This window comes from Microtus ochrogaster, chromosome 4 (genome assembly GCF_000317375.1).
Source record: "Microtus ochrogaster isolate Prairie Vole_2 chromosome 4, MicOch1.0, whole genome shotgun sequence".
NCBI lineage: Eukaryota > Metazoa > Chordata > Mammalia > Rodentia > Cricetidae > Microtus > Microtus ochrogaster.
This window is the reverse complement of record NC_022011.1, coordinates 50154672-50175243: the sequence shown is the minus strand read 5'-3', so window position 1 is coordinate 50175243 and position 20572 is coordinate 50154672. Positions and strand designations below refer to the sequence as shown.

The 20572-nt window shown below is 51.4% G+C and overlaps 1 protein-coding gene across 1 annotated transcript in view; it reads right to left on the bottom strand.

Annotated features, from left to right (window-relative positions):
• Positions 1-16012: 16012 nt before the first annotated feature.
• Mymk (myomaker, myoblast fusion factor) overlaps positions 16013-20572 on the bottom strand; it is a 9997-nt gene continuing 5437 nt past the window's right edge. Inside the window, exons 3-5 of the mRNA XM_005346219.2 lie at positions 19342-19490; positions 16585-16701; positions 16013-16162 (exon numbers count right to left, since the gene is read on the bottom strand). Coding sequence (XP_005346276.1) covers positions 16013-16162; positions 16585-16701; positions 19342-19490 — 416 coding nt within the window. The remainder of the gene's footprint in view (positions 16163-16584; positions 16702-19341; positions 19491-20572) is intronic.

Here is a 20572-nt window from a genome sequence, read left to right as displayed (position 1 = left end):
TAGATTATGCCAAAAATTGTTCTGCCGGGAGGCCCGAGGGCACTTCAGGGGAGCAGAGGTGGGCGCGCTAGCTCCCCCGGAAGGGACCTTGTGTGGCTGATGAGACGGAGATGGTCAGGGCAAGTGAGGTCTGTTTATTTATAAATGTGATGTGACATGTCTGCCTAATCTGCCCCCATACTTTTCCTCTTCTCTGTCCTGTGCCAGCAGGGGGCGTTGCCTCCCACCTACACAGAGGGACCTGGGGTGCCCTGGGTTTAATCACACTCCTGAAAGCCTTTTAGCAGGGAGGCCAGGCTCTGCTCTAGGAGCCATGGGTAGGATTGACCCTACGGAGGGTAAACTAAGTGGGGGCTGGAAAACTCCAGAACCCAGATAGAATGGGCCCTAGACCTTCTTCTACCCCCACAGCTTCCCCCTTACCAGCAAGCTGAAAGACAGACAGACAGACATATCCTTCTAAGTGTCTACACTGCTGGATTCCACTGTCTACCTACATTCCCCGGTCTAAAAGGACAGCACGTCCTAGCTGGCTAGCAGTAGGAGGAGGGCTGCCCTAGGGGCTCGTATTATTCCACAGCGTCCGTAACCCCGGAAGTTCAGGCTCTGGAAGGCTGGGAATTGGTCTGTGACCTGACACAGTGGTAGCCCTGAAGTTGACATTGAGACATAGCATTACTAGCTGGCTCCACCAGGCTGGTCCAGGTCCTGGATAGCCTAGGTTGCAGTACACACACTGCGAGCATTCGTTGCATTGGCCTCGTGGGTGCACTCCACGCTGGACCCTTCCCACCTGATCTCCCTGCCTCTTTCTGTCCCCTCTGTCCAGTTGCAGACCTCACAGTGAGCAGTGTCAGGGAACTAGAACGCTGGGACTCCTGCCTCCACAATGAAGCCCAGCCCAGCCTTGCGTTCACCAGGCCAGCCGTCTGCATACGCAGCTGCCTGGCCTTCTCCCTTCAGCCACAGTCTTCCAGAGGGCTGTGTGGGTGGCGCCCATGGGAACACACTATCCCAGTATCGAAGGTGGGTTGGCCACACTAATGCGGCATGTCCTGGAGCTCCCCCATGGAGACGCTGCCATGGCTTTCTCTGTTCTCTTGAGACCCCTTCATCTAGATATAAGTGAGACAAAAATCATAGGCTCCTTGTACTGTTAGGGAGAGCCTTGCCTGTCCTAGCGTGCAGGGGTTGGTGAGTTGTACATATGGGTGTGCAGGACTGGGGCCTGTACCCCTATGATCATGTGTAACGCAGGGCCCTATAGAAGGAGTTGTGGCCAGCAGGGGGCGCCTCTGTGTTGGGCCTGGAGCTCTACCGCTGGCAGATCACAGGGCCCACTGAGATGCGGTGCTCCCAGGTTGAGCAGCATTGCTGAGCACCCAGGCGGGAGAGGCCAGTCTCTTCTCTCTCTTGCTTCTCTCTTCTCTTATAGGTAGCACTGTGGCTCTGTCTCCATACTTCCAGCCTGGTATCTTTAGAAGTCTAGACAACATATCTACATTAAACCCTCCAGGCCCTAGGGGCTGGGTCACAGAATGGTTGCATGGAGTGGCCTGCAGCCCAGCGGTACTCTGGCTTGAAAATCCATCCCGGCTATACTGGGAATGTGGGACTTTTGTAAAGGACACCTTCTCTCCCAGATAGACAGCCTCACACACTGTCTGAGTAACTGATTCTCCAGAACTTGTGGGTTCTAGGATGAAGGCTAGCCCCGTACCAAGTAACCTTTTAGAAACTCAGGAGGCCCTCTCTTGGATTTCTCCGGCCCCCAACTCCAAGATCCCATTCTCCATCTCATCTGGATGAAGTGCCCTGAGCTTCTGTTTGCTCACAGGGCTGCTCAGGACTGGCATCCGCAGAAGCTCTCCCTCCCCCATCCCATCCCATCCCCAAAGCTGGTTGGCCTGGTGCAGACTTGATGACCTGGAACCAGCTCCTGGCCTCTGGGAAGCCCAGCTGCAGCTGACTTGGCCTTCCCCCCAGCGGGAGCTGAAACCCTTGACTCCGCCAGTCGCTGGCCAGCAGTGGTCAGGCCTCTGGAAAGGATGCCTGGGGTGCGGTGGCGGCTGGCTGGCCACAGTTCAGGGCATGCATCCCTGCAAGACGGGTACTCTCCTGGGAACTCCTGTCTGCCCATCTTGCTCTGGCTGACCAGGTGGTCTGGGAGGGGCAGATGGGAAGCCAGCACTCATAGATCACACTGCAGGGACACAGGGTATTTTAGGAACCCTGCTGGAACAGGACACCCATGTGTGCCAGGAAGCCTGTGGTGGTCAGAACAAAGAACATTAGGCAGTCAGGGCTAGGGTCACACTTGCCATTAACCTGGGGCACAACACCCATCTTCCCTCCCTTTTCAAAGCGTCAGCTGTGGAATCCGGGTGGCAATTTGATGCACAAGGATGGGCCATCTCAGAAGTTAGATGGGTCCTTTCCTGCAATGGATTGGGAGCAGCAGAGACCAAAGAGACAGACCCCAGGGTCAGCAGGCTGCTGTGGCGGACTTTTGTTTATCGGTGTGCTTGCGGTTTTCTGCCACACATGGGCAACTGAGCAAGTTTCTGAGCTCCCCGAGTCATCACCGACTGTATTGCTTGTGAGTTGAAAGAGGATAGACCGTGAGACCTCAATGACGAAGCTCGTGATGCTGCCTGCTTAATTCTTGTGAACTTGAAACAAACCTAGACATATCTGGGAAGAAGGAAGCTCAACTGAAGGATTGCCTCCATCAGATTGGCCTGTGGGCATGTCTGTGGTGGTGTTTTCTTGATTTCTAATAGACGCAGGAGGGCCCAGCCCAGTGTGGGTCAGTGTGCCCGGGCTGTATAAGAAAGGTCGCCGAGTGAGCCATGGGGAGCAAGTATTCTTCTGTGATCTCTGCTTCAGTTTCTACCTCCAGGTTCAGGCCTTGGCTTCCTTTGATGATGGACTGTAATCTGTGAGTCAAATAAACCCCTTTCTGCTTTTGGTCATAGTATTTGATACAGCAAAAGGAACCAATAAGGGTTCTGTCTCTAGGAGGCATCCAGACTTTTGAGTGGGCCAGCAGAGAGCTGCAGGGAAGTTTCCGAGCAGGGATCAGGAGTGGAGAGTAGATGGGTGTTTGGGGGTGACCTGTGGTATGGGTGGGAGCCCTGGGCTCATAAACGGAAGAAGGCTGGGTATTGTGGAACATGTAAAACAGGATTTGGGGACAGCTTGGACACTTCTTCAATTCCCACAGTGAGACTTCTAACTACTTCCAAGCTCTCCCTAGCTATCCCCCAGCCACTCTGGGAGGATGCCAGCACCCTGACCCTGCCCTCACAGTCAGCCCCAGTTTGGGAAGGCCTCAGAGAAAAGCATGCACGTTCCTCTGGTTGGGATAGAACTGTCCTCCCACCACAGGCTGGGGGACTGCTTTGTCAAGCTGGGATAGGGCCAGGCAAGCCTGAGGACACGCCGTCCCTTGGCCTGACTTGCTGGAGAGAGGCCCACGAAGGGAATGGTGTCTGACCCTGTGTTCCAGGCAGGGCTGGAGCAGTGTACTTGGATGCAGCTGTACCCAGCTGTTCTCTGAATGACAGTGGGAGATGTCTGTGTCTTCCTCAGCAGCTCTGCTGACCAAAGGGTCCCCCACCACAGGTGCCGAGCCTTTTAAGGGACCCATGACCTCTGAATAATAGGACAGAGTTGGCTTGCAGAGTTTGGGGGAATGGCAGGAGTTGTGTCCACAGCTCTGTGGGATGGTACCCTTCTCTCAGGCTTACAAAGTCACTCAAAGGTCTGACACTCATGTCTCCACCCTGTAAGGTTACAGCAGAGAAAAGACACTGTGACCTTCATCTGCACACAGAGAGGAGTCTTCTGGCCAGAGCTTTCCCCCCGAGTCTTGTTTGCAGCATCCATCTTCGAAGGCAAGAGGGAAAGTCTTTGACTGTTCTGCGGACCCCCACAAGCAAGCCACCCCTGGGCTTTGGGTTTCCATGTGGTTGTTTCCCGGGGATCTGGGCTCTGTCTCTGGGGACTTAGCAGAGGGGAACCACCTTGAGACTGAGGCTGGGTAGCTAGTGGGCCCCTCTGAACACTGCTATGTGTTCCAACAGTAGCTTCGTCCCCAGCAAGCCTTCCCTTCAACCCTGTGTTCACTGCCACAGCCGTGGAGCCACAGAGAGGAGTGTTGTTGCCACACCCGGTGTACCCCCAGGACTAGGAGCAAGGCTGGCTGGGAAGAATGACTCAAGAATTGGCTCAATAGTTGTTCATTTGACAATGGCAGTGATACTAAAGACCCGCGTCAGGCTGACTGGCTTCTGAAGTCTGAGCTGATCCTTTGTTGGCTTTTAGTGAATTAGGCAATGTCCCATGCCTCTGTTTCCTCATCTATAAACTGAGAAAATCCCCAGTCCTGAGAGAAGGTGGAGAAAACAAATTGCATTTGTGTTTACACCATGGGTTTATAGAAGAAGAAAATTCAAAATGGAGTGGGTAGGGAGGTAAGTGTGGATCTGGGAGGAATTATGGGTGGTGTGTGTGTGTGTGTATGGTTTGTGAATGTGTTGTGTGTGTTATGTATCTGTATATGCACTCTATGCTTGGTGCCTTTGGAGGTTGGCAGAGGTCATCAGATCCCCTGGATCTGGAGTTATGGATGGTGGTGAGAGACCATGGGGGTGCTGGGAACTGACCCAGGTCCTCTGAGACAGCAACAAGTGCTCTTAACTGTTGAGTCAACTCTTCAGCCATTCTTGATTGATTGATGGATGGATGGATGGATGGATGGATGGATGGATGGATGGATGGACTGTGCACACACATACCCTAACACACATGTGGCGGTCAGGAGACAACTTGTGAGAAGCGGTTCCTGCCTTCCATCATGCGGTCCTGAGGTTTGAACCCAGGTCTTCAGGTGGGCATCAAGCACCTTTACCCGCTGAGCCGTCTCTCTCCTGCTCTACTGTAGACCCTGGTGAGCAGTAGTTGTGAAGATGGAGACGGTGCACACCTACTAAGGTAACACGGGAGAGGGAAGAATCAGCTACTGAGTAGGAAAGGGAAGAAAAAGACATGAAGTAGAGGAAAAGCTGGAGATATGCTGCCAAGCTTCAGAACACACGCTGCTCTTGCAGGGGACCTGAGTCACTTCCCAGCTGCCATTGTGGGCAGCTCATAACCACCTGTAACTCCAGCTCTGGGCAACGGCCTCATTGGGCACTTGTACACACACACACACGCACCACAGAGTCATACTTAAAATAGTGTGATCTGTTGGGAAGATATAGCTTTTTGCCTTGAGTGTGCTCAAGAATAAACCCTCAAAACGTGGAAAACAAAATTTGAGCCGATGAGATGGTTTAGTGAGGTAAGGCACTTGTCTGACAACCAGAGTTTAATTCCCTGGATTCACATAGATGGACACAACTGATTCCTGCTGGGTGCCCTCCGGCCTTCACATGTGTGCTATGACATGCATGTGTATACACACATACAAATAAATGTAGCATTTTTAAAAAAAGATTTATTTATTTATTATGTATTCAGTATTCTGTCTGCATGTATGCCTGTAGGCCAGAAGAGGGTACCAGGTCTCATTATGGGTGGTTATGAGCCACCATACGGTTGCTGGGAATTGAACTCAGGACCTCTGGAAGAACAGCTAGTGCTCTTTAACATCTGAGCCATCTCTCCAGCACCATAAATGTAGTAATTTTTAAATTAACATAATACAAGAGATTCTAAGTTATTTTTTGTGAGAATAAGAGAGTCATTTACAAGTCAGGTTTATGAAAATATACATTACAAACTCACTGCTTTAGGATTTGTATGTTTTGTTTGTTTGTTTGTTTTTTGCTTTTGGTTTTCTTCGAGAGAGGGTTTGCCTGTATAGCCCTGGCTGTTCTGGAACTCTTTGTAGACCAGGTGGCCCTGAACTCAGAAATCACTCTGCCTCTGAGTGTTGGGATTAAAGGCTTGCGCCACCATAGCAGGCAGGTCTCTATGTTTATATGACAATGGAGGCAACCCAGTTTTCAGACGCTTTGGTCACCTCCGGGAGTCCTCTCGTATTCGTGTGCAGCCCTGACACCCAGCACTCTGCTTTGGTCTTGGGAGTTCTCCTTTCACGAGAGAATGGTCTTTCTGATGTTAGGTCTGCTGGGTGTGAAGCTGCATCTCAGTGCTTTCCTCCCTGACTAAGAGCTGGAGCCGAGACGTAGCTCAGGGATGGAGGGCTGGCCCGGTATGTGCGAGGCTGTGGGTTCTATCCCAGAGCCATAAGAACAAAATAAAAGCTCTCCACCCTGTCAATACACATCGGGCTGTTTGTTAGCCTTTGGCAAAATGTCTATTCAAACCTTTTGCCCATTTTAAAATTGGGTTTTGTATCTTTTGTGATTGATTTTGGGAATTTGTTCATGTGTTCTGTATAGAACTCCTTTGTCAAATATTGTTTTTCTCTGGTGCGTATCTCAAAACAAAAAACAAACAAACAAACAAAAAAACCCCACAAAACTTAAGTAAAGGACAGTAAGCATCTACAGTCAATCCTGTTGACTGAGATCCAGTTCCTCGGACTTCCATGGTGGAAGGAGAGCACAGACCCGTGAAGGGTGTCCTCTGACCTCCACACACCTCCTGTGGCCTGTGCGTACCCCCATCCACCCACTCTCTACTGGCTAGATTATTGTGAACTTGACCCAAGCTGGACCATTTGGAAAGAGAGAAACTCAGCTGAGAAGATGCTCTCATTAGAGTGGCCTGTGGGGACTTTCTTGGTTGATGACTGTTGTGGAGGGCTGAACCCACTGTAGATGGTGCTACCCCTGGGCAGGAAGACCTCGGGTGTGTGAGAAAGCAGGCTAAGCAAGTCGCCAGGAGCAAGCCGGTTAACAGCATTCCTCCACGGCTTTTGCTGGAGTCCCCATCTCCAGGTTCCTGCCTTGAGCTCCCGCCCTGGCTTCCCTTCATGATGGACGATGTGTTCTAAGCTGAAATAAACCCTTTTCTTTTCAAGTTGCTTGTGGCCATGGTTTTGTCACAGCATAGGACCTCTAACTAAGACACATACAGTACATATACACACAAAATGAATTTCTAAAATGCTTAAAAGGTTCTAAAAAAAAACTTGTTACAATGTATTTTAAAGGGCAAACATTTTAAAAGACGACATTTCAGTTTAACAATTTTTTTTCCTAGTTCACACTTGGCATCCTACCTGGGACTCTTTGCTTAATCAAAGGCCACAAAGCTCTTCTCTATGTTTTCATGTAGAAGTTTCTAGTTTTTCAAGTTAATTTTAGAGTTTGGTGAGAAGTAAAAGGTGAAGATTCTTTGTTTCTTTAAAATGTTTTTTAGTATATGTGCACGGATGTGTATTGTGTGAGGGTGTGCACAGATACATGCATGTGGGAGCGTGTGGAGGGCAGTGTTCCATGACTCTCCACTTTATTCTTGGCGTGTGTGTGTGTGTGTGTGTATGCGTGCGCATGTGTGAGTAGAGCCCCCACCACAGTGCACGTATGGAGGTCAAAGGACACCTTGGTGGAATCAGTTCTTTCTCTTCCTCCTACAGTGGTTTCTGGGCCAGGCTTGCACAGGAAGTGCTTTTATCCTCTGAGACACCTCTCAGATCTCTGTTCCTTCATTTTTGGAGACAGGGTTTCGCTGTATAGCTCGGGCTGTCTTGGCACTCACTCTTTAGGCCAGGATGACCTCAAACTCACTGAGATCTTCTTGACTCTGATTTCCAAGTGCTGCGTTTACAGACTTTCCCTTCTTTTTGCAAAAGGACACTCACTGGTTCTGGAGTCCTTTGATTTTTTTTTTTTTTTTTTTTTTTTTTTTTGTGACAGGGTCTCAGTATGTCTAGCTGTCCTAAAACTCTCTGTAGAAACCAGATTGCCCTCAGGTTGACCTCAAACTCACAGAGATCTGGGTGGCATGAGAGGCACCATTCACACAGCTCATGGGCCTGGTGAGAGCCCATGCTGCCTCTAGCAGAATGTGCCTGTGGTCGCTTCTGCTTTGTTGCTCACTTCCGGTTTGTGCACTGAGGTTTTGCAGGTCACTGCCTGACATACAAGCAGGTCAGAGGGCAGGGGGCCACTGCAGTTCCTGTCCAGTGAGGAGAAGCTACTTCCCAGATGGCGGCATAGACTTGACAGCCAACTGCTCCCAGTGCTCACCATCCAGAAAGCAATGCACAGCCACTTAGATGGTCACAGCAACGTCTTCCATTTTTTACCAGAACAGGGCCCCAGGGGCAGGGGTCAGCACCGGGACTAGAAATGCCCTCCAAGTAGGGCCAGTTGTAGCTCTATCAGGTTATGGTCTCAGGTACACCAAATGGGACAGTCAAGATGGCCGAGATGCCCAATGAGGTTGCAAATGTGAGGAACCTCAGGGATGTGGTCCACTGTGGAGTGACCATGAGAATGGGCAGGATGTGGTTCCTGGGGGCCCAGTGTAGCAGAGCCGGTGTTTAGGAGTGATGAGCCAGACCTTCAGGGTCTCTGAGTTACCCTGTGCGGGTCTTCTGTCCTGTGATTTTTAGAGTCAGTTGGCTGATTGGAGGCAGGGTGAGGCTCTATAGCCTGCTCCCTTCTTCTCCCCAACTCAATGGCTCCAGCAGCTTGGTCTGAGGCCACTGCTTCCCAGGAGTCTGGAACTGGGGCAATGCTTATCAGCTGCTATTCTGTGGTTGACTGCTGCTGCTGCTGGCGGGGTGTGTGTGCATGTGCGCATGTGTGTGTGTGCTGGAACAACTTCCAGATGTAGCTACAGCCACCCGATAGCCTGGCTCCAGCTGTGGCCTGGGGTCATCAGGCTCCAGTTGGCCAAGCTGTTAGGAAAACAAAACCCAGCGAAGGTGAGGGAGACTCAGCTTCTGGAAGGGAAGGAAGCAAAATGAAGTGAAGGGAAAGGAAAGGGAGGCCCAACCAGGCCAGCCCAGTGCCACGCTCCTTTCTCATCCTCGTGACTTCCTGCTTTTGCCAGGCTGCATACTTGACTCTGAATGTGGGGTGCTCAGCTATCTTCCAGCAACTCTGACCAAAGGGGTTACCTTGTGGACAGACAAGAGTCCTCATCCTTTGTATTGCCACAATGCATGCTGGATAATTTGGTGCCAACAAGATGGTATTCCATGTGTACGTGGCCCAGAGTTGGGATGAATTCTCTGGATGTACTGGGGGCGGCAGGTGGCCCCTCTACCTCCGCTGTCTGACTTGGGTGGCTCTGAAAGAAGCAACAGGTGCTGCTGCTGGGGGTATTGGGGGCCATGGGGTGGGCACTTCAGAACTGCCAGAAGCACACCGGTCAAGATGGACCAAGAACAAGCCCTCTGTGGTCAGGGGCTCATTTGCTGAGAGTGGACTCATCACCTAGGCAGAAGCCTACCCTCAGCAAGGCAAAAGTGAGAATTTGCCTTTCTATCTCCTGGTCATCTATGCCTGACATGTCGCTCCAGAGCACGGGACCCACACTGTAAGAGGTGATCACGGCCTCATGGCAACCAAGCTTCCAGACATCCCCAGGTCTCAAACGTCCCCTGGCCTGGTGGTCGGCTGCGTGTGTAATTCGTGTTCTGTGTTGAAGTATCCCTTCCCTCTCCCTTTTGACCCATTAAGGTGTGGGAAGCAAGACACTACAGAGACAGAGTGGCCATGGTGCTTTGTAAAACAAGTTGGCCCCAAAAGCTTCAGGCACAACTGGCTTTACCAGTACTCCCAGGAGAGGACAGCCCTGGAAGGCTGGGGACAAGGCCGGGAGACACTGTGTGGACACATCTCTTTAATGGGTCACTAGCAACAAAGGACTTGCTGGGCTCCACGGCACACACAGTTCAGAGGACAGCCAGGAAGCCCTTCTCACTCTCTCCTCCTCTCTGCTCTAACTGGCCTTCTCTGGCCTGGTGGTATCTGAACCTCTTTCTGGCCATATCTCCACTCAGGCCAGAGTCACCCTGAAGTTTCAGACCTTGGGACCAAGTCCATTTAAGATGCCCAGCAGAGCCCACATGCAAAGTTCACCCCCCTGCCATTTTGCTTTTCCACTTTTAGTCTCAAATATGACCTTTCCCAGAAGCCTTCCTGAGTTAGTCAATCTATAATTCTTAATTTAGAGCATGTTGATTTCGGGGAAATGGGGCATTTGGCACCTCCGCTGGGGCTGATATCTCCCTTTTGCCTTTGACAATTTTGTCAGTCATTTTTCTGTCACTATAATGACAAGTCATGACCAAAGGCAACCAAAGGAATTGAGAGTTTATTTTGGCTTATGGTTCCAGAGGGATGAGAGTCCATCATGGTGAGGCGGAGGCATGGCAGCACATGGCAGGCCTTGTGGCAGGAGCAGAGAGCTGAGAGGTCATGTCCTTAGCAGCAAACACAAAGCAGAGGGAGCGAACAGAAGACAGGGCAGCACTAAATGCTCTCAAATCCTGCCTCCAGTGATGGACATTCTCCAGCAAGGCCACACCTCCTAAACCTCCCCAAACTGTACCACCGGCTGGAGACCAAGTATTCAAATCCCTGAGCCTATGGGGGGGGGGGGAGCATTTCTCATTCAAACTACCACAACAAAGATCACGAAAGACGGTGATATCACCATTGAAAAGTTTCATCAAAGGGACAAGGAGGTGGCTCAGTTGGCGGAGTGCTTGCTGCTCCTGAATTCAGATCCCCAGAATTTACTGCAAAGCAGGGCGTGGAAGTGGAGATTAGAAAAAGGTGGACATTCACTGGCCAGAGAGCCTGACATGTGGAGCAAACAACAGAGGCCCAGTCGCAAGAAAGATGGAAGTTGAGGATGGACACCTGAAATTGTCCTCTGACTTCCAAATGGCCGCCTGCAGTGATGTACGTCCTTAAGCAAGGCCACACACACACACACACACACACACACACACACACACACACACACACACACGGGGAGGGGGGATGGGGAGGGAGGAGATTTAAAAACATTGTAAAGTGTTATTAAAAATATTGTCCTGGGATGGCAAAGAGAATCAGAGGGCAAAAGTACTTGCTCTGCCGGTCCTGATGGCCTAAATTCAATCCATGAAATCCCTGGACCCCACCCCAACAGCTGTCCTCTGGCCTTTATGCATGTGCTGTGGCGTGTGTGCACCTACACGCTGGCCTATCAATCTCCTCTCTCTCTCTCTCTCTCTCTCTCTCTCTCTCTCTCTCTCTCTCTCTCTCTCACACACACACACACACACACACACACACACACTAAATAAAAATATCTAAAAATGCAAAGCTACCACACCTGAGCCCACTAAACTATTTCCCAGCCCCTATCTGCTTCATCTAATCTTGAGAAGATTTAAATGTCAGATCTGTTTAAAGGGGCAAACTGAGGCTAAGAGGACCCGTGACATTTGCCTGAGATGGTAGGGAGAAGGCTGGAACCTGACCTGCCTGGATCAGTCTACATCCTACGTCCACCCGCCCAGCTCTCTTCTTTCTGATTTTAATTTCCTAACCCTTTTCCAAATCGGCTTAGTTCTGACTTAACTCTCTCCAAGGGACGGCAGGCTGAGGCTGCTGATCCTGTTTTTAAAGGTAAACAAACAGTTTGCAGATGTAGAAAAGGGGGCGGAGGTCAGCTAAAGTGTTAGGGTCCATGGTCCTGGGTCCCCATGCTTCTGCTTAACCAGCTCATCAGCCAGTAGGATGGACACGCGGAACAGCTAGCCCGTTCCATCTGTCCTGGGCCACTCTAGCTCCCCAGCTCCCCTCCTTCTTTCTTTCTGTTCCTCCTCAGCCAAGACCCTGTGGTTGGCCTGCCCACAGAGACCCAGTGCCCAGCATGCTGCCCCAACTACAATCCCAGCTCTTCAAGCAGGACAAGTCTGGGAAGCGGGTGGGGAGCTGTAAAGCCCTTTTAAAGGAGCAATAAAAGTTTTGGGTTTCAGATCTCTTCCTGAAGAAGAGAATAACAGAGACAGGAAATTTCAGTAGCAGACCGACAGAGGCAGGCGGCAGTGCGCAGACGGCCTCAGACAAAAACACCTCTGCACACAGGTCCTGGCGGCAGCCCAGGCGCTCTCCTGCTCCCCAACAGCCTCTCCCCTGCTGGGGGAAGCCAGGCTGCTGCCACAATGGACTGTTGTGTCTACCTAGCTGTAAATGTTTACACTATCCCTTTCCATTTGCCTTGCTGTCCAAGGTAGGGCACACTCTCGCTCTGAGTGGGGCCCCAACAGGGTGTGCCAGGAGGGTATGTGTGCACACTCATTGTGGGACCAAGGCCAAGATGCCTTTGCCCTGGACACCGAGATGACTGTGGTCATGCCCAGGCCCAGGATGGCTGTGATGGGCCTGCGCCCACTCATCTTCCCAGATTTAGATGTGACAGACTAGGAGGAGGGCCCCACCCTCCCACCCATATCCTGTCAGGGAAGCCCCAGCCAGATCTGGGAGTCCCAGCCTCTTTGTTTCTGCCCCCTGTCTTAGCTTGGGATTTCTCAAATCTGAATATCCAGGGAACTTAGAAACAGGGCTGTGGCTGTGGGTGTGTTGGGGGGTGGGGGTGGGGGATAGCATAGGACACTAGGTTCAAGCTGAGCTTGAAAGGACCATGTCTGATTTTGAATTGAAGTATGTCTTTGGCAAATGTGCCGGAGACAGGGACATGCACAGGAACCAAGTGCAGGGAGGGCTAAGGCTTTAGCTCCGGGGGGAGGGGGGGGAGGCTACCCACTGAGAGCACAGGGTGTCCACGCTACACTTTCCTCAGCAGCCACGGCTACAGCTCCCCAGTTGAGCTGGAGGTTCTTCCTCACAGCATGCCAGGATCTGCCCCTTGTCCACGTTAGCTCACCCCTGCACGTACACAAAAACTCTGTCTTTGTCAGGGGCTGGCTTGATGTCTCTCAGAGCGGCCTCCCCATCTCCTCCACCTGAACACCCCCATTAGAACTTGGCCCATTCAGTCTGTGGGTTGTGTCCATTTCACCTCCACCATCACTGAGGCAGAGGGTCCTCTATCATGTCCTTGATACACTATCTCCTCCCCCTTTCTCTGTGTGTGGGGAGGGGAGGTCTAATTCTGAACCACGAACTTGGAGTTCAGATGCACCCCCTGGTCTCTGCAGTCCTGTTCATGACTGCTGCTACTTAACAGTTCTGACTCAGTTTACCAACAACCCCTGTGCGCACGATCAGCTGTCCTATGAGGAGACCCTATATCCATGCAGCATCAGGTTTCCTCAGGCAGTGTGGTTCTTCAACTCCTAGGAGCACCCATAGTGGTTTTCCTAAGCACTCTGTAGACAGGGATATCAGGATACATGCTTTTGGGTCTCCCCATCACGCGAGATAGGAGAGGATGTTCTGTCTAGAGTCCTAAGTAGCTGGATAACCTTGGGAGCCCTCTTTGGCTCCACATGCTATGACTCCCAAATTCCAGGGATAGAGACACTGGGCTGGACAGCAGCAGGGTTCAGAGTCATTGGGATCTAAGAGCTGGTCCTTTCTTGCTAGTTTTGAAGTGCCAGTAGCCATTGGGGAGCACAGTGGCTCCTTTTTCCCCTCCTGACCCTGATTAGCGTCCAAAGATGTCAATGTAGACCTTGAAAGAGGCCACAAATGGAGTGCCTAAGGAAAGCCTTGGGTGCCATTGCTAGGTCTGCAGCCACTGTCGTGTTACTAGCATCTGTGGTCCTCAGTATTCTCATCAGCAAACTGGGCTTAGGACTGTGCCCAGGGCACAAGCAGGCATGGGATGCTTGGAGGGTAAGGGTCCATTCTGGAGCCCTAAGAAGCCAGGCACAGGCTGTAGTGGCTGGGCTGAGGGCTGGAGTGCACCTCCTAATCTTCCGTGACTTACAGCCTTGGCCAGGTGCCCAGAAGGCTCTCATAAATCAGCAGCACCACCGGGGAGAGCCCGTCAGTATGGCCCTTTGGCTGGGCCACCCGTGGCCCCTCCCTGCTCAAGGACATCTTGTTGCCTCCAGCTTCCCAAGAGTGGCGGCAGAGCTGGAGGCAGGGTTGCTGGTTTGGGGCTGAGGTAAGATAGAGACGTGATGGGCTGGGTACACCCTGCAGGCACCTGCTTCTGGAGGGGCCCCAGACACCTCACCTGGCTTGGTTCATCTCTGCCTCTCACTGGGCTGAGCAGCTCTGACTCAGCTGTTTGTCCTATGGAAGTTAAGAGGTGACCCAAAGGAAGCCTGGGCTCTAGGATACCCTGTGTCTCTGGTGTGTGAGCTCATGTGGCACGTGTTTAAGGTACATAGGTATATGTCACGTGCAGGTGTGTGTTTACATCTGTCTGTGGGGTATGAGCCTGTATGTGACTGGAGACCAGATGAGGGCTTAGCAGCAAGATGAGCGAGGCCTCCATATCTCAGCGCCCTTCTCCCTACCCTGTTCCTGGTCTTCCCCCTCTGAGTTTTATTTTATTTGGTTTTTATATTTAGGTATTTTTTACTTTTTTGTGTGTGGGTGTTTGCTTCCAAGTATGTACTTGTACCACATGTGTGCCTGGTCTTTTGGAGGCCAGAAGAGGGATCTTATCGTGATCAGATCCTCTAGCTCTGGATTTACAGACAGTTGTGAGCTGCTGAGGGGGTGCTTGGAATTGAACTTGGGTCCTCTGGAAGGGCAACAAGTGCTCTTAACCACTGAGCCATCCCTCCAGCTCTCTACTCTTTTCTTAGGAGCCTCAGAGCCCAGACTATGTGCCGTGTCTTTCTTACCCGATAACCCTATCCTATTCCCTAGGAGCCAGGTTTGAACTTTCTGACGTGCCTCATGGCATCATAGGCTGTTCTATCATTAAAAGTCTCTGGGGCCAGAGAAGAGGTGAGGCCTATGGGTAACCTCTGTCTACCACCAGGGCTTGGAGGGGATGGTGGTAGGGAAGGGAGTTGTGGGTGTTCGTGAAGGTAGGCATCTAGAAGGCTAGGCTGAGGGGTCAGCTGGGAAGAGAGGAACATTCAAACCAAGTGGTGGAGCTGGCTTCCTTAGGAGGTACAGGAGGTGACTTAGGAGAGATTGCCAGGGCCTAGTGGGTGGGGACCGGATGTGGGTAGCTGCTCCCTTGAAGTGGCACCATCTGGAGACATTAATAAGTCCCAGACAGGTGTAGGTAACTTCCTGCTGGGCCTTGGGTCATCAGGAAAGGGGATGACTGGGGGTGCTGGGGAGATGCAGGCTTGTGAGGTGATGTCTGAAAGCTGTTGTGGTGGCTGCCATGCCCTTTCATGCCCTGCCATGCCCTGGTCCCCAGTCTGTCACAGACAGGACTGCCCACAGTACAGTATAGTCCCAGCAAATCCTGGCCCAGGGGTATTGCCTGCACCCGCCTTTCCTTCAGGGCCCCAGAGTAAGCTTCAGGACAGTGTAAAATAAACTGAAGACCAACCCCGCCTCCAACCCAGGTACCCAGGCCAGCAGCAGACTTAGCTCTGTGTCTACCTGACAGGCACTCCCCAAAGACCGGAACTGTAACACTTAGTGTACAGACTTGTTCTAGGAACCGATGTATGTAAGGTATTCTTGGAGGCCAATTAGGAGTTTACTCTGAGTGGCTTGATCTAAGACCTGGCTAAAGCTTGGGTCCAGGCCGAAGCTGGTTTCGCTGGCTCCAGCTTCCTAAAAGGTGGGGAGAGGTTTCAGAACCTGGGCAAGGGGTAGAAGTGGCAATACCAGTTTTCTAGAGAAAACAGACAATCCAGGCAGGCAGGATTTGGGGACAAGATAACCTCTGTTGTGTATGCTGCTGGGCTAGGACTGTGACCAGTATCTACTGACCTAGAGCTCTGCCAGGCATACCTATGCTTATGAGGTCTTGGAGGAGAAAATTCCTTTTTTTTCCTGCAACGGAATTGGTGAACAAGGAGTCCGTGGGTCCCTAAGCAGCGTTCAGCAGAGGGTAGCAAGACTGTTGGTCTCTTGGGGGTACAGAAGAGACCATTTCTCATTGACACACCACATGGGAAAGAGTAGGAAGTATCTTGAGAGAGATGGTGGGGTTGCTAGACAGAAAGTCAGGACCAGAACAGGGGCTGTGGTCACACACAAGTGCAGCAGAGGGTGGAGAAGGTCAGCTTCGCGGGATCCCCCGCATTCCCAGCCTTCTTGTTGACCTTGGGCAGCAGCAGGACGAAGGACATGGCCAGGGCACAGTGGTAGAAGCTGTGGACATAGGTGTAATCCCATTCCTGTGGAGGAGAGCGAGTCAGTCTGGGGCCTTGGCCCCATCTCTCAACTAAGCTCTGCTAGCCATCTGGTGCCTCCAGGGGTCAGTTGTCCCACCCTGAGAAGATGGCCGAAAGGTTCTCCCTCTGTCCCCTGTCCCCTGGTTCCGGGCATCAGCCCCTGGTCTCTTCCAGGACATGCATGTTGAATCTTCTAGGACATGTAAATGTCCTGAAGTCAGGGCCTGATTTGACTCCCTGGGACCCTCAGGTCCATGCAGGCTATAATGCTGGCACACTGGGGATGGGGAGTACCAACTTCAGTTCCCACCACAACAGAATGCATGCCTGGGAGCCTCCCTGTAAAGCCAGCCAATCTTCTGCTAAGCTGAGCCATTTCCAGAGGGCTTTTGGAGGGCTCCATCCCCTCCCCACAGGCCTGGTACCTCAAAGAAGAAGCGAAGCATCAGGGCCAGGGCCCCAAAGCAGAGACCGGGACCTATCTGCTGAGTGTAGATGCTCTTGTCTGGGTACAAACCCTTCTTCTCCTTCATCTTCTTCAGCTGTGGGCACAAGGTGAGAGCATTAAGGTTTTTGGGGTGCAGCACAGGGAAGGGTCCCTTCCTGAGTTGTCTGGGCATGATCCTACTGCCGTCCCCTACCATCTTCAGGTAGAAGTGCCGCACCCCTATTCCTCTGCATGCCTGAGCATGTTTGTCAGTTCTGCAAAGACTGGGCCCCCCTTGAAGTAAAACTGACAGAGATCTCTGCCTGAGAGATAGGGCTGGGAATCTCTAGGCCAATTCTCTCTGGGACCCCACTGCCCTTGTTGCCTCATTGGGAAGGAGCAAGGCCACTGATGCACTCCTATCTCCCAGCTATGGGGCGTTCCCATGGAGACTGTTAACAGAGAAAGGGTATCAGCTTATTTGGTACCCATGAGCCCTGTACTCCTCTCCAGGTGGTTTGTGTGGCAGTCTGGGACTTCAGTGACATAAAGACAAATATGATCAGCATTACCAGCTCAGTGATCCTTTTTCATTTACCCTGATTTCTCAGGCCCTGTTGCCTTACGTGAGGGTCTGCTGTGTGTTCAAGCTTGGGCAGACGAGGTATTATGCAGACGAGATGGAATACCTGTGGTTCCTCAGTGGAATGCAGACCCCTGGGGCCTGGAGGTATTTTATACCCAGGATGGTTCAGGTTTCAGTGCGGTGGACCATTTATACATACCACCATCTTGGGCATGCGGTGGGCACAGGACAGCAGCCCTTGGCTGTACCCGTCACTGAATACACTGGAAACACAAAGGCCGTCAACAGCTGGCCAGAGCTGGCTTTACCAGCAAATGAGTGGCGGTATGATGTTTCCGGCATCATTAACTTGCCATTATTAACAGGCGTTGAGGACTCAGTGAATGGCGTCAGTGCTGTGGGTAAAGCTAATTCTCCTGGGTGCAGGCGGTAGTGGCCAGGTAATCCTTCATGGGGTCAATCCCGCAATTGTAACCCTGGGGCCCCAGAGAGGGGAAGAATATCCAAGATCACCCATGGGCCTTCCTTGCCCTGGGAGCCCCTGTTTTTCATCTAACTCAGCTTCTGCTCTCCAAGAAGAAGTTCCCATACTTCTTCCCCCAAAGGGTGAGACATGGGAAGGAATGCTATCCCCTTTCTAAGAAACAAGTCCAAACCTACACATCTAGTGGTCTAGGAGATGGGATCTGTGCCCCAGATGTGGATGGCTACAGCCTCTCTCCCGTTCTCACCAGAGACCTGGGAAGCCTGGCATTTAGTGGGAGGACACTAACACACACATATTCAGTCAGGATGGGCATACTGGGCTTTAATCCCAGCACTCAGGAGGCAGAGGAAGATGGATCTCTGTGAGTTGGAGGTCAGGCAGAGATAGAAAGTGAGACCTATCTTAAAAGATCTGCTCAGATCCAGACCCAGCCAAGGGTAGCAAAGGAGCCATGATGGGCGGGAAAAGGAAGCAACATCAGAGGGAGCCTTCATGTCTATTCATTCCAGCTTGTTAACTAACTGTGCAGAACCCCAGCACCTTTGCCACAGGAGGCTCTGGCCTCCAGGGTCAGCCTGGGCCAGCTTCTCCCCAATTAGAGTGAGGCAGAAGTTCTTTATTGCCCCGCTAAAGGCCAAGTCCAGCAGCCACTGCTCACTGGGGCTGCAGGTTTGTCTGCTGAACTCTGTGTACCTTAGCTTTACCCTTAAACAAAAAGCAGAATAAGCCTGGGTTCTTCAGGGCCTACACGAGTAGGAGACAGCTTGGAAGCTTCCTGCCTGCTTTTACTGGTTGTCCCTTTGCTGCAGATGAATTGGAGGACCCCTCCCTCCCTCCCTCTGAAGCACTGCCTGCCCTGCTCTGCACTGCTGGGGTTCTACTTAGGGGAACCCTCAGATCTAAAGTGGTCTTGCATTGAACATACACAGGCATGGTGAGAACTTGGGACCTGGGCTGCCACCTGCTTGATCTAAAGCCTGTTGACCTTCCAGGTCTGTGTTTTGGGACTGACTGCTCTGAGTGGGGCCAAGGAGACATCCTTGGGTCTAGTCTGCCGTCAGGACCCTTGTTCATGTTGGCTAGCTTAGGTGGGCTCCAGGCCTTGCGGCCAGGAGTGCCTTGGGACTGCATAGGGCAGAGTAAGTGCCAGGCACCAAAGCATCCTCCAGGGGTAGTCCTACTCAAAACTCTGCTCCACCCCCACCTCAAACCTTCTTTCCTCACGAGAACTATATCCAAAGCTTGCTCCCTTCAGGCAGGTTCTCCAGCTCAACCTAGCTGCTCTCCAAACAGCTGTTGTAAGCAGCCATTGTCTCTCAGAATGTTAATGATGATGTTGATGAAATAAAGGCAGTGATGGTCGTGATGATGAGTGGTCTCCTGATCTCTGGGTAAATTAAAAACCATGTATATGTCTATGTTTAGAAACAGTTCCTATGGGTATTGGACCCAGAGCAGAGAAAAGGAGTTTTGGCTTTACTGAGGATCAGTAATTACTGATATGCCAGCAAGGAATAGGGTTCAAACATGAGTTACCATTTCTAAGGACTCTAGGGGTTTTGGCTCAATTCTTATGTTAGTCCACTTTTCATATAAGGGTATGAGGTATATAGGAGAAAGCAAGGTCATGGGAGAATTGCAGGGTCCCTAAACCCTGTCAGCCGAGACAACATAGTACTCACCCACTTCATAGCGATGATGAGGATGGCTGTACCTATGGGGCCTGAGTACACCCCATAGCCCCAGCGGTCATGGAAAGTCCTCACGGCGATAGTGAGGACACCGAACATCGTGAAGGTTGACCTCTGTGGTTCATCAAAGTCGGCCAGGGCTGGAGAGATGCATGGGCATGGTGAGCTGCTTCCCTCCTCTTGGCTGTGTCTCCACCCTTGGGGACCCATTGGGTGTCCTCTCAGTCTGAAGGACCCAAAGGACCAGCTTGGTCCCCACAGGGTCTGAATTTTCGTTTATTTGGAGGAAACAGGGGATGCTGCTTCCCCAGATCAGGGTGGCTGGAATTACACGGTAGGTCGAGTAATCAATATTTCCTGGGAGTCCTGGGACAAAAGTCTCAAGACCAGAGACATGTGAGTGGGTGAAGTGGCGTATAGGGCTGAGTCTCAGGAGGGACCCTCAGATAAACACAGCCACCTGTGACAGCATCCCTGAGAAACAAAGCTGAGTATGTTTGGTTCTCCCTTTTCTTTTTTCTTTTCTTTCCTTTTCTTCTTTTCTTTTTTCCTTTCCCTTTCCCTTTCTTTCTCTTCCTTACTTTCTTTTTCTTCTTTCCTTCATCCTTCCTGCTTTCTTCCTCCCTCCATCCCTTCTGTGAGGGTTTGAAAAAAAAGGCCCACTCCACCCCCCAGGGAGTGGCACTATTAAGAGGTGTGATTTTTGAAGTAGGTGTGGTCTTGTTGGAGGAAGCCTGTCACTGTGGGTAGGCTTTGAGGTCTTAGACTCTTAAGCCAGGCCTAGTGTGCCTCATTTCTCTTCCTGCTGCCTGCAGATTCAGATGTAGAACTCTCAGTTTCTTCTCCTGCAACATGTCTGCCTGCAGGACACCATGCTTTCCACCATGATGATAATGGACTAAGTATCTGAAACTGTAAGCCTACCCCAATTAAATGTTTTCCTTTATAAGAGCTGCTGTGGTCATGGTGTCTTTTCACAGCCATAGAAACCCTAACTAGGACATCTTCTTTCCTTCTTTCTTTTTCAAATTTTCACAGTGCTGGAGATGGAGCCAAGGGATGAAACCTATTGCTCACCAAGCCAGTGCTCTACCACTAAGCCTTACCCCAGGTCCAAGGTGAGGATTTTGTTTTTTTTACTTTTTTTTTTAATTTATTAAGGATTTCTGCCTCCTCCCCACCACCGCCTCCCATTTCCCTCCCCCTCCCCCGATCAAGTCCC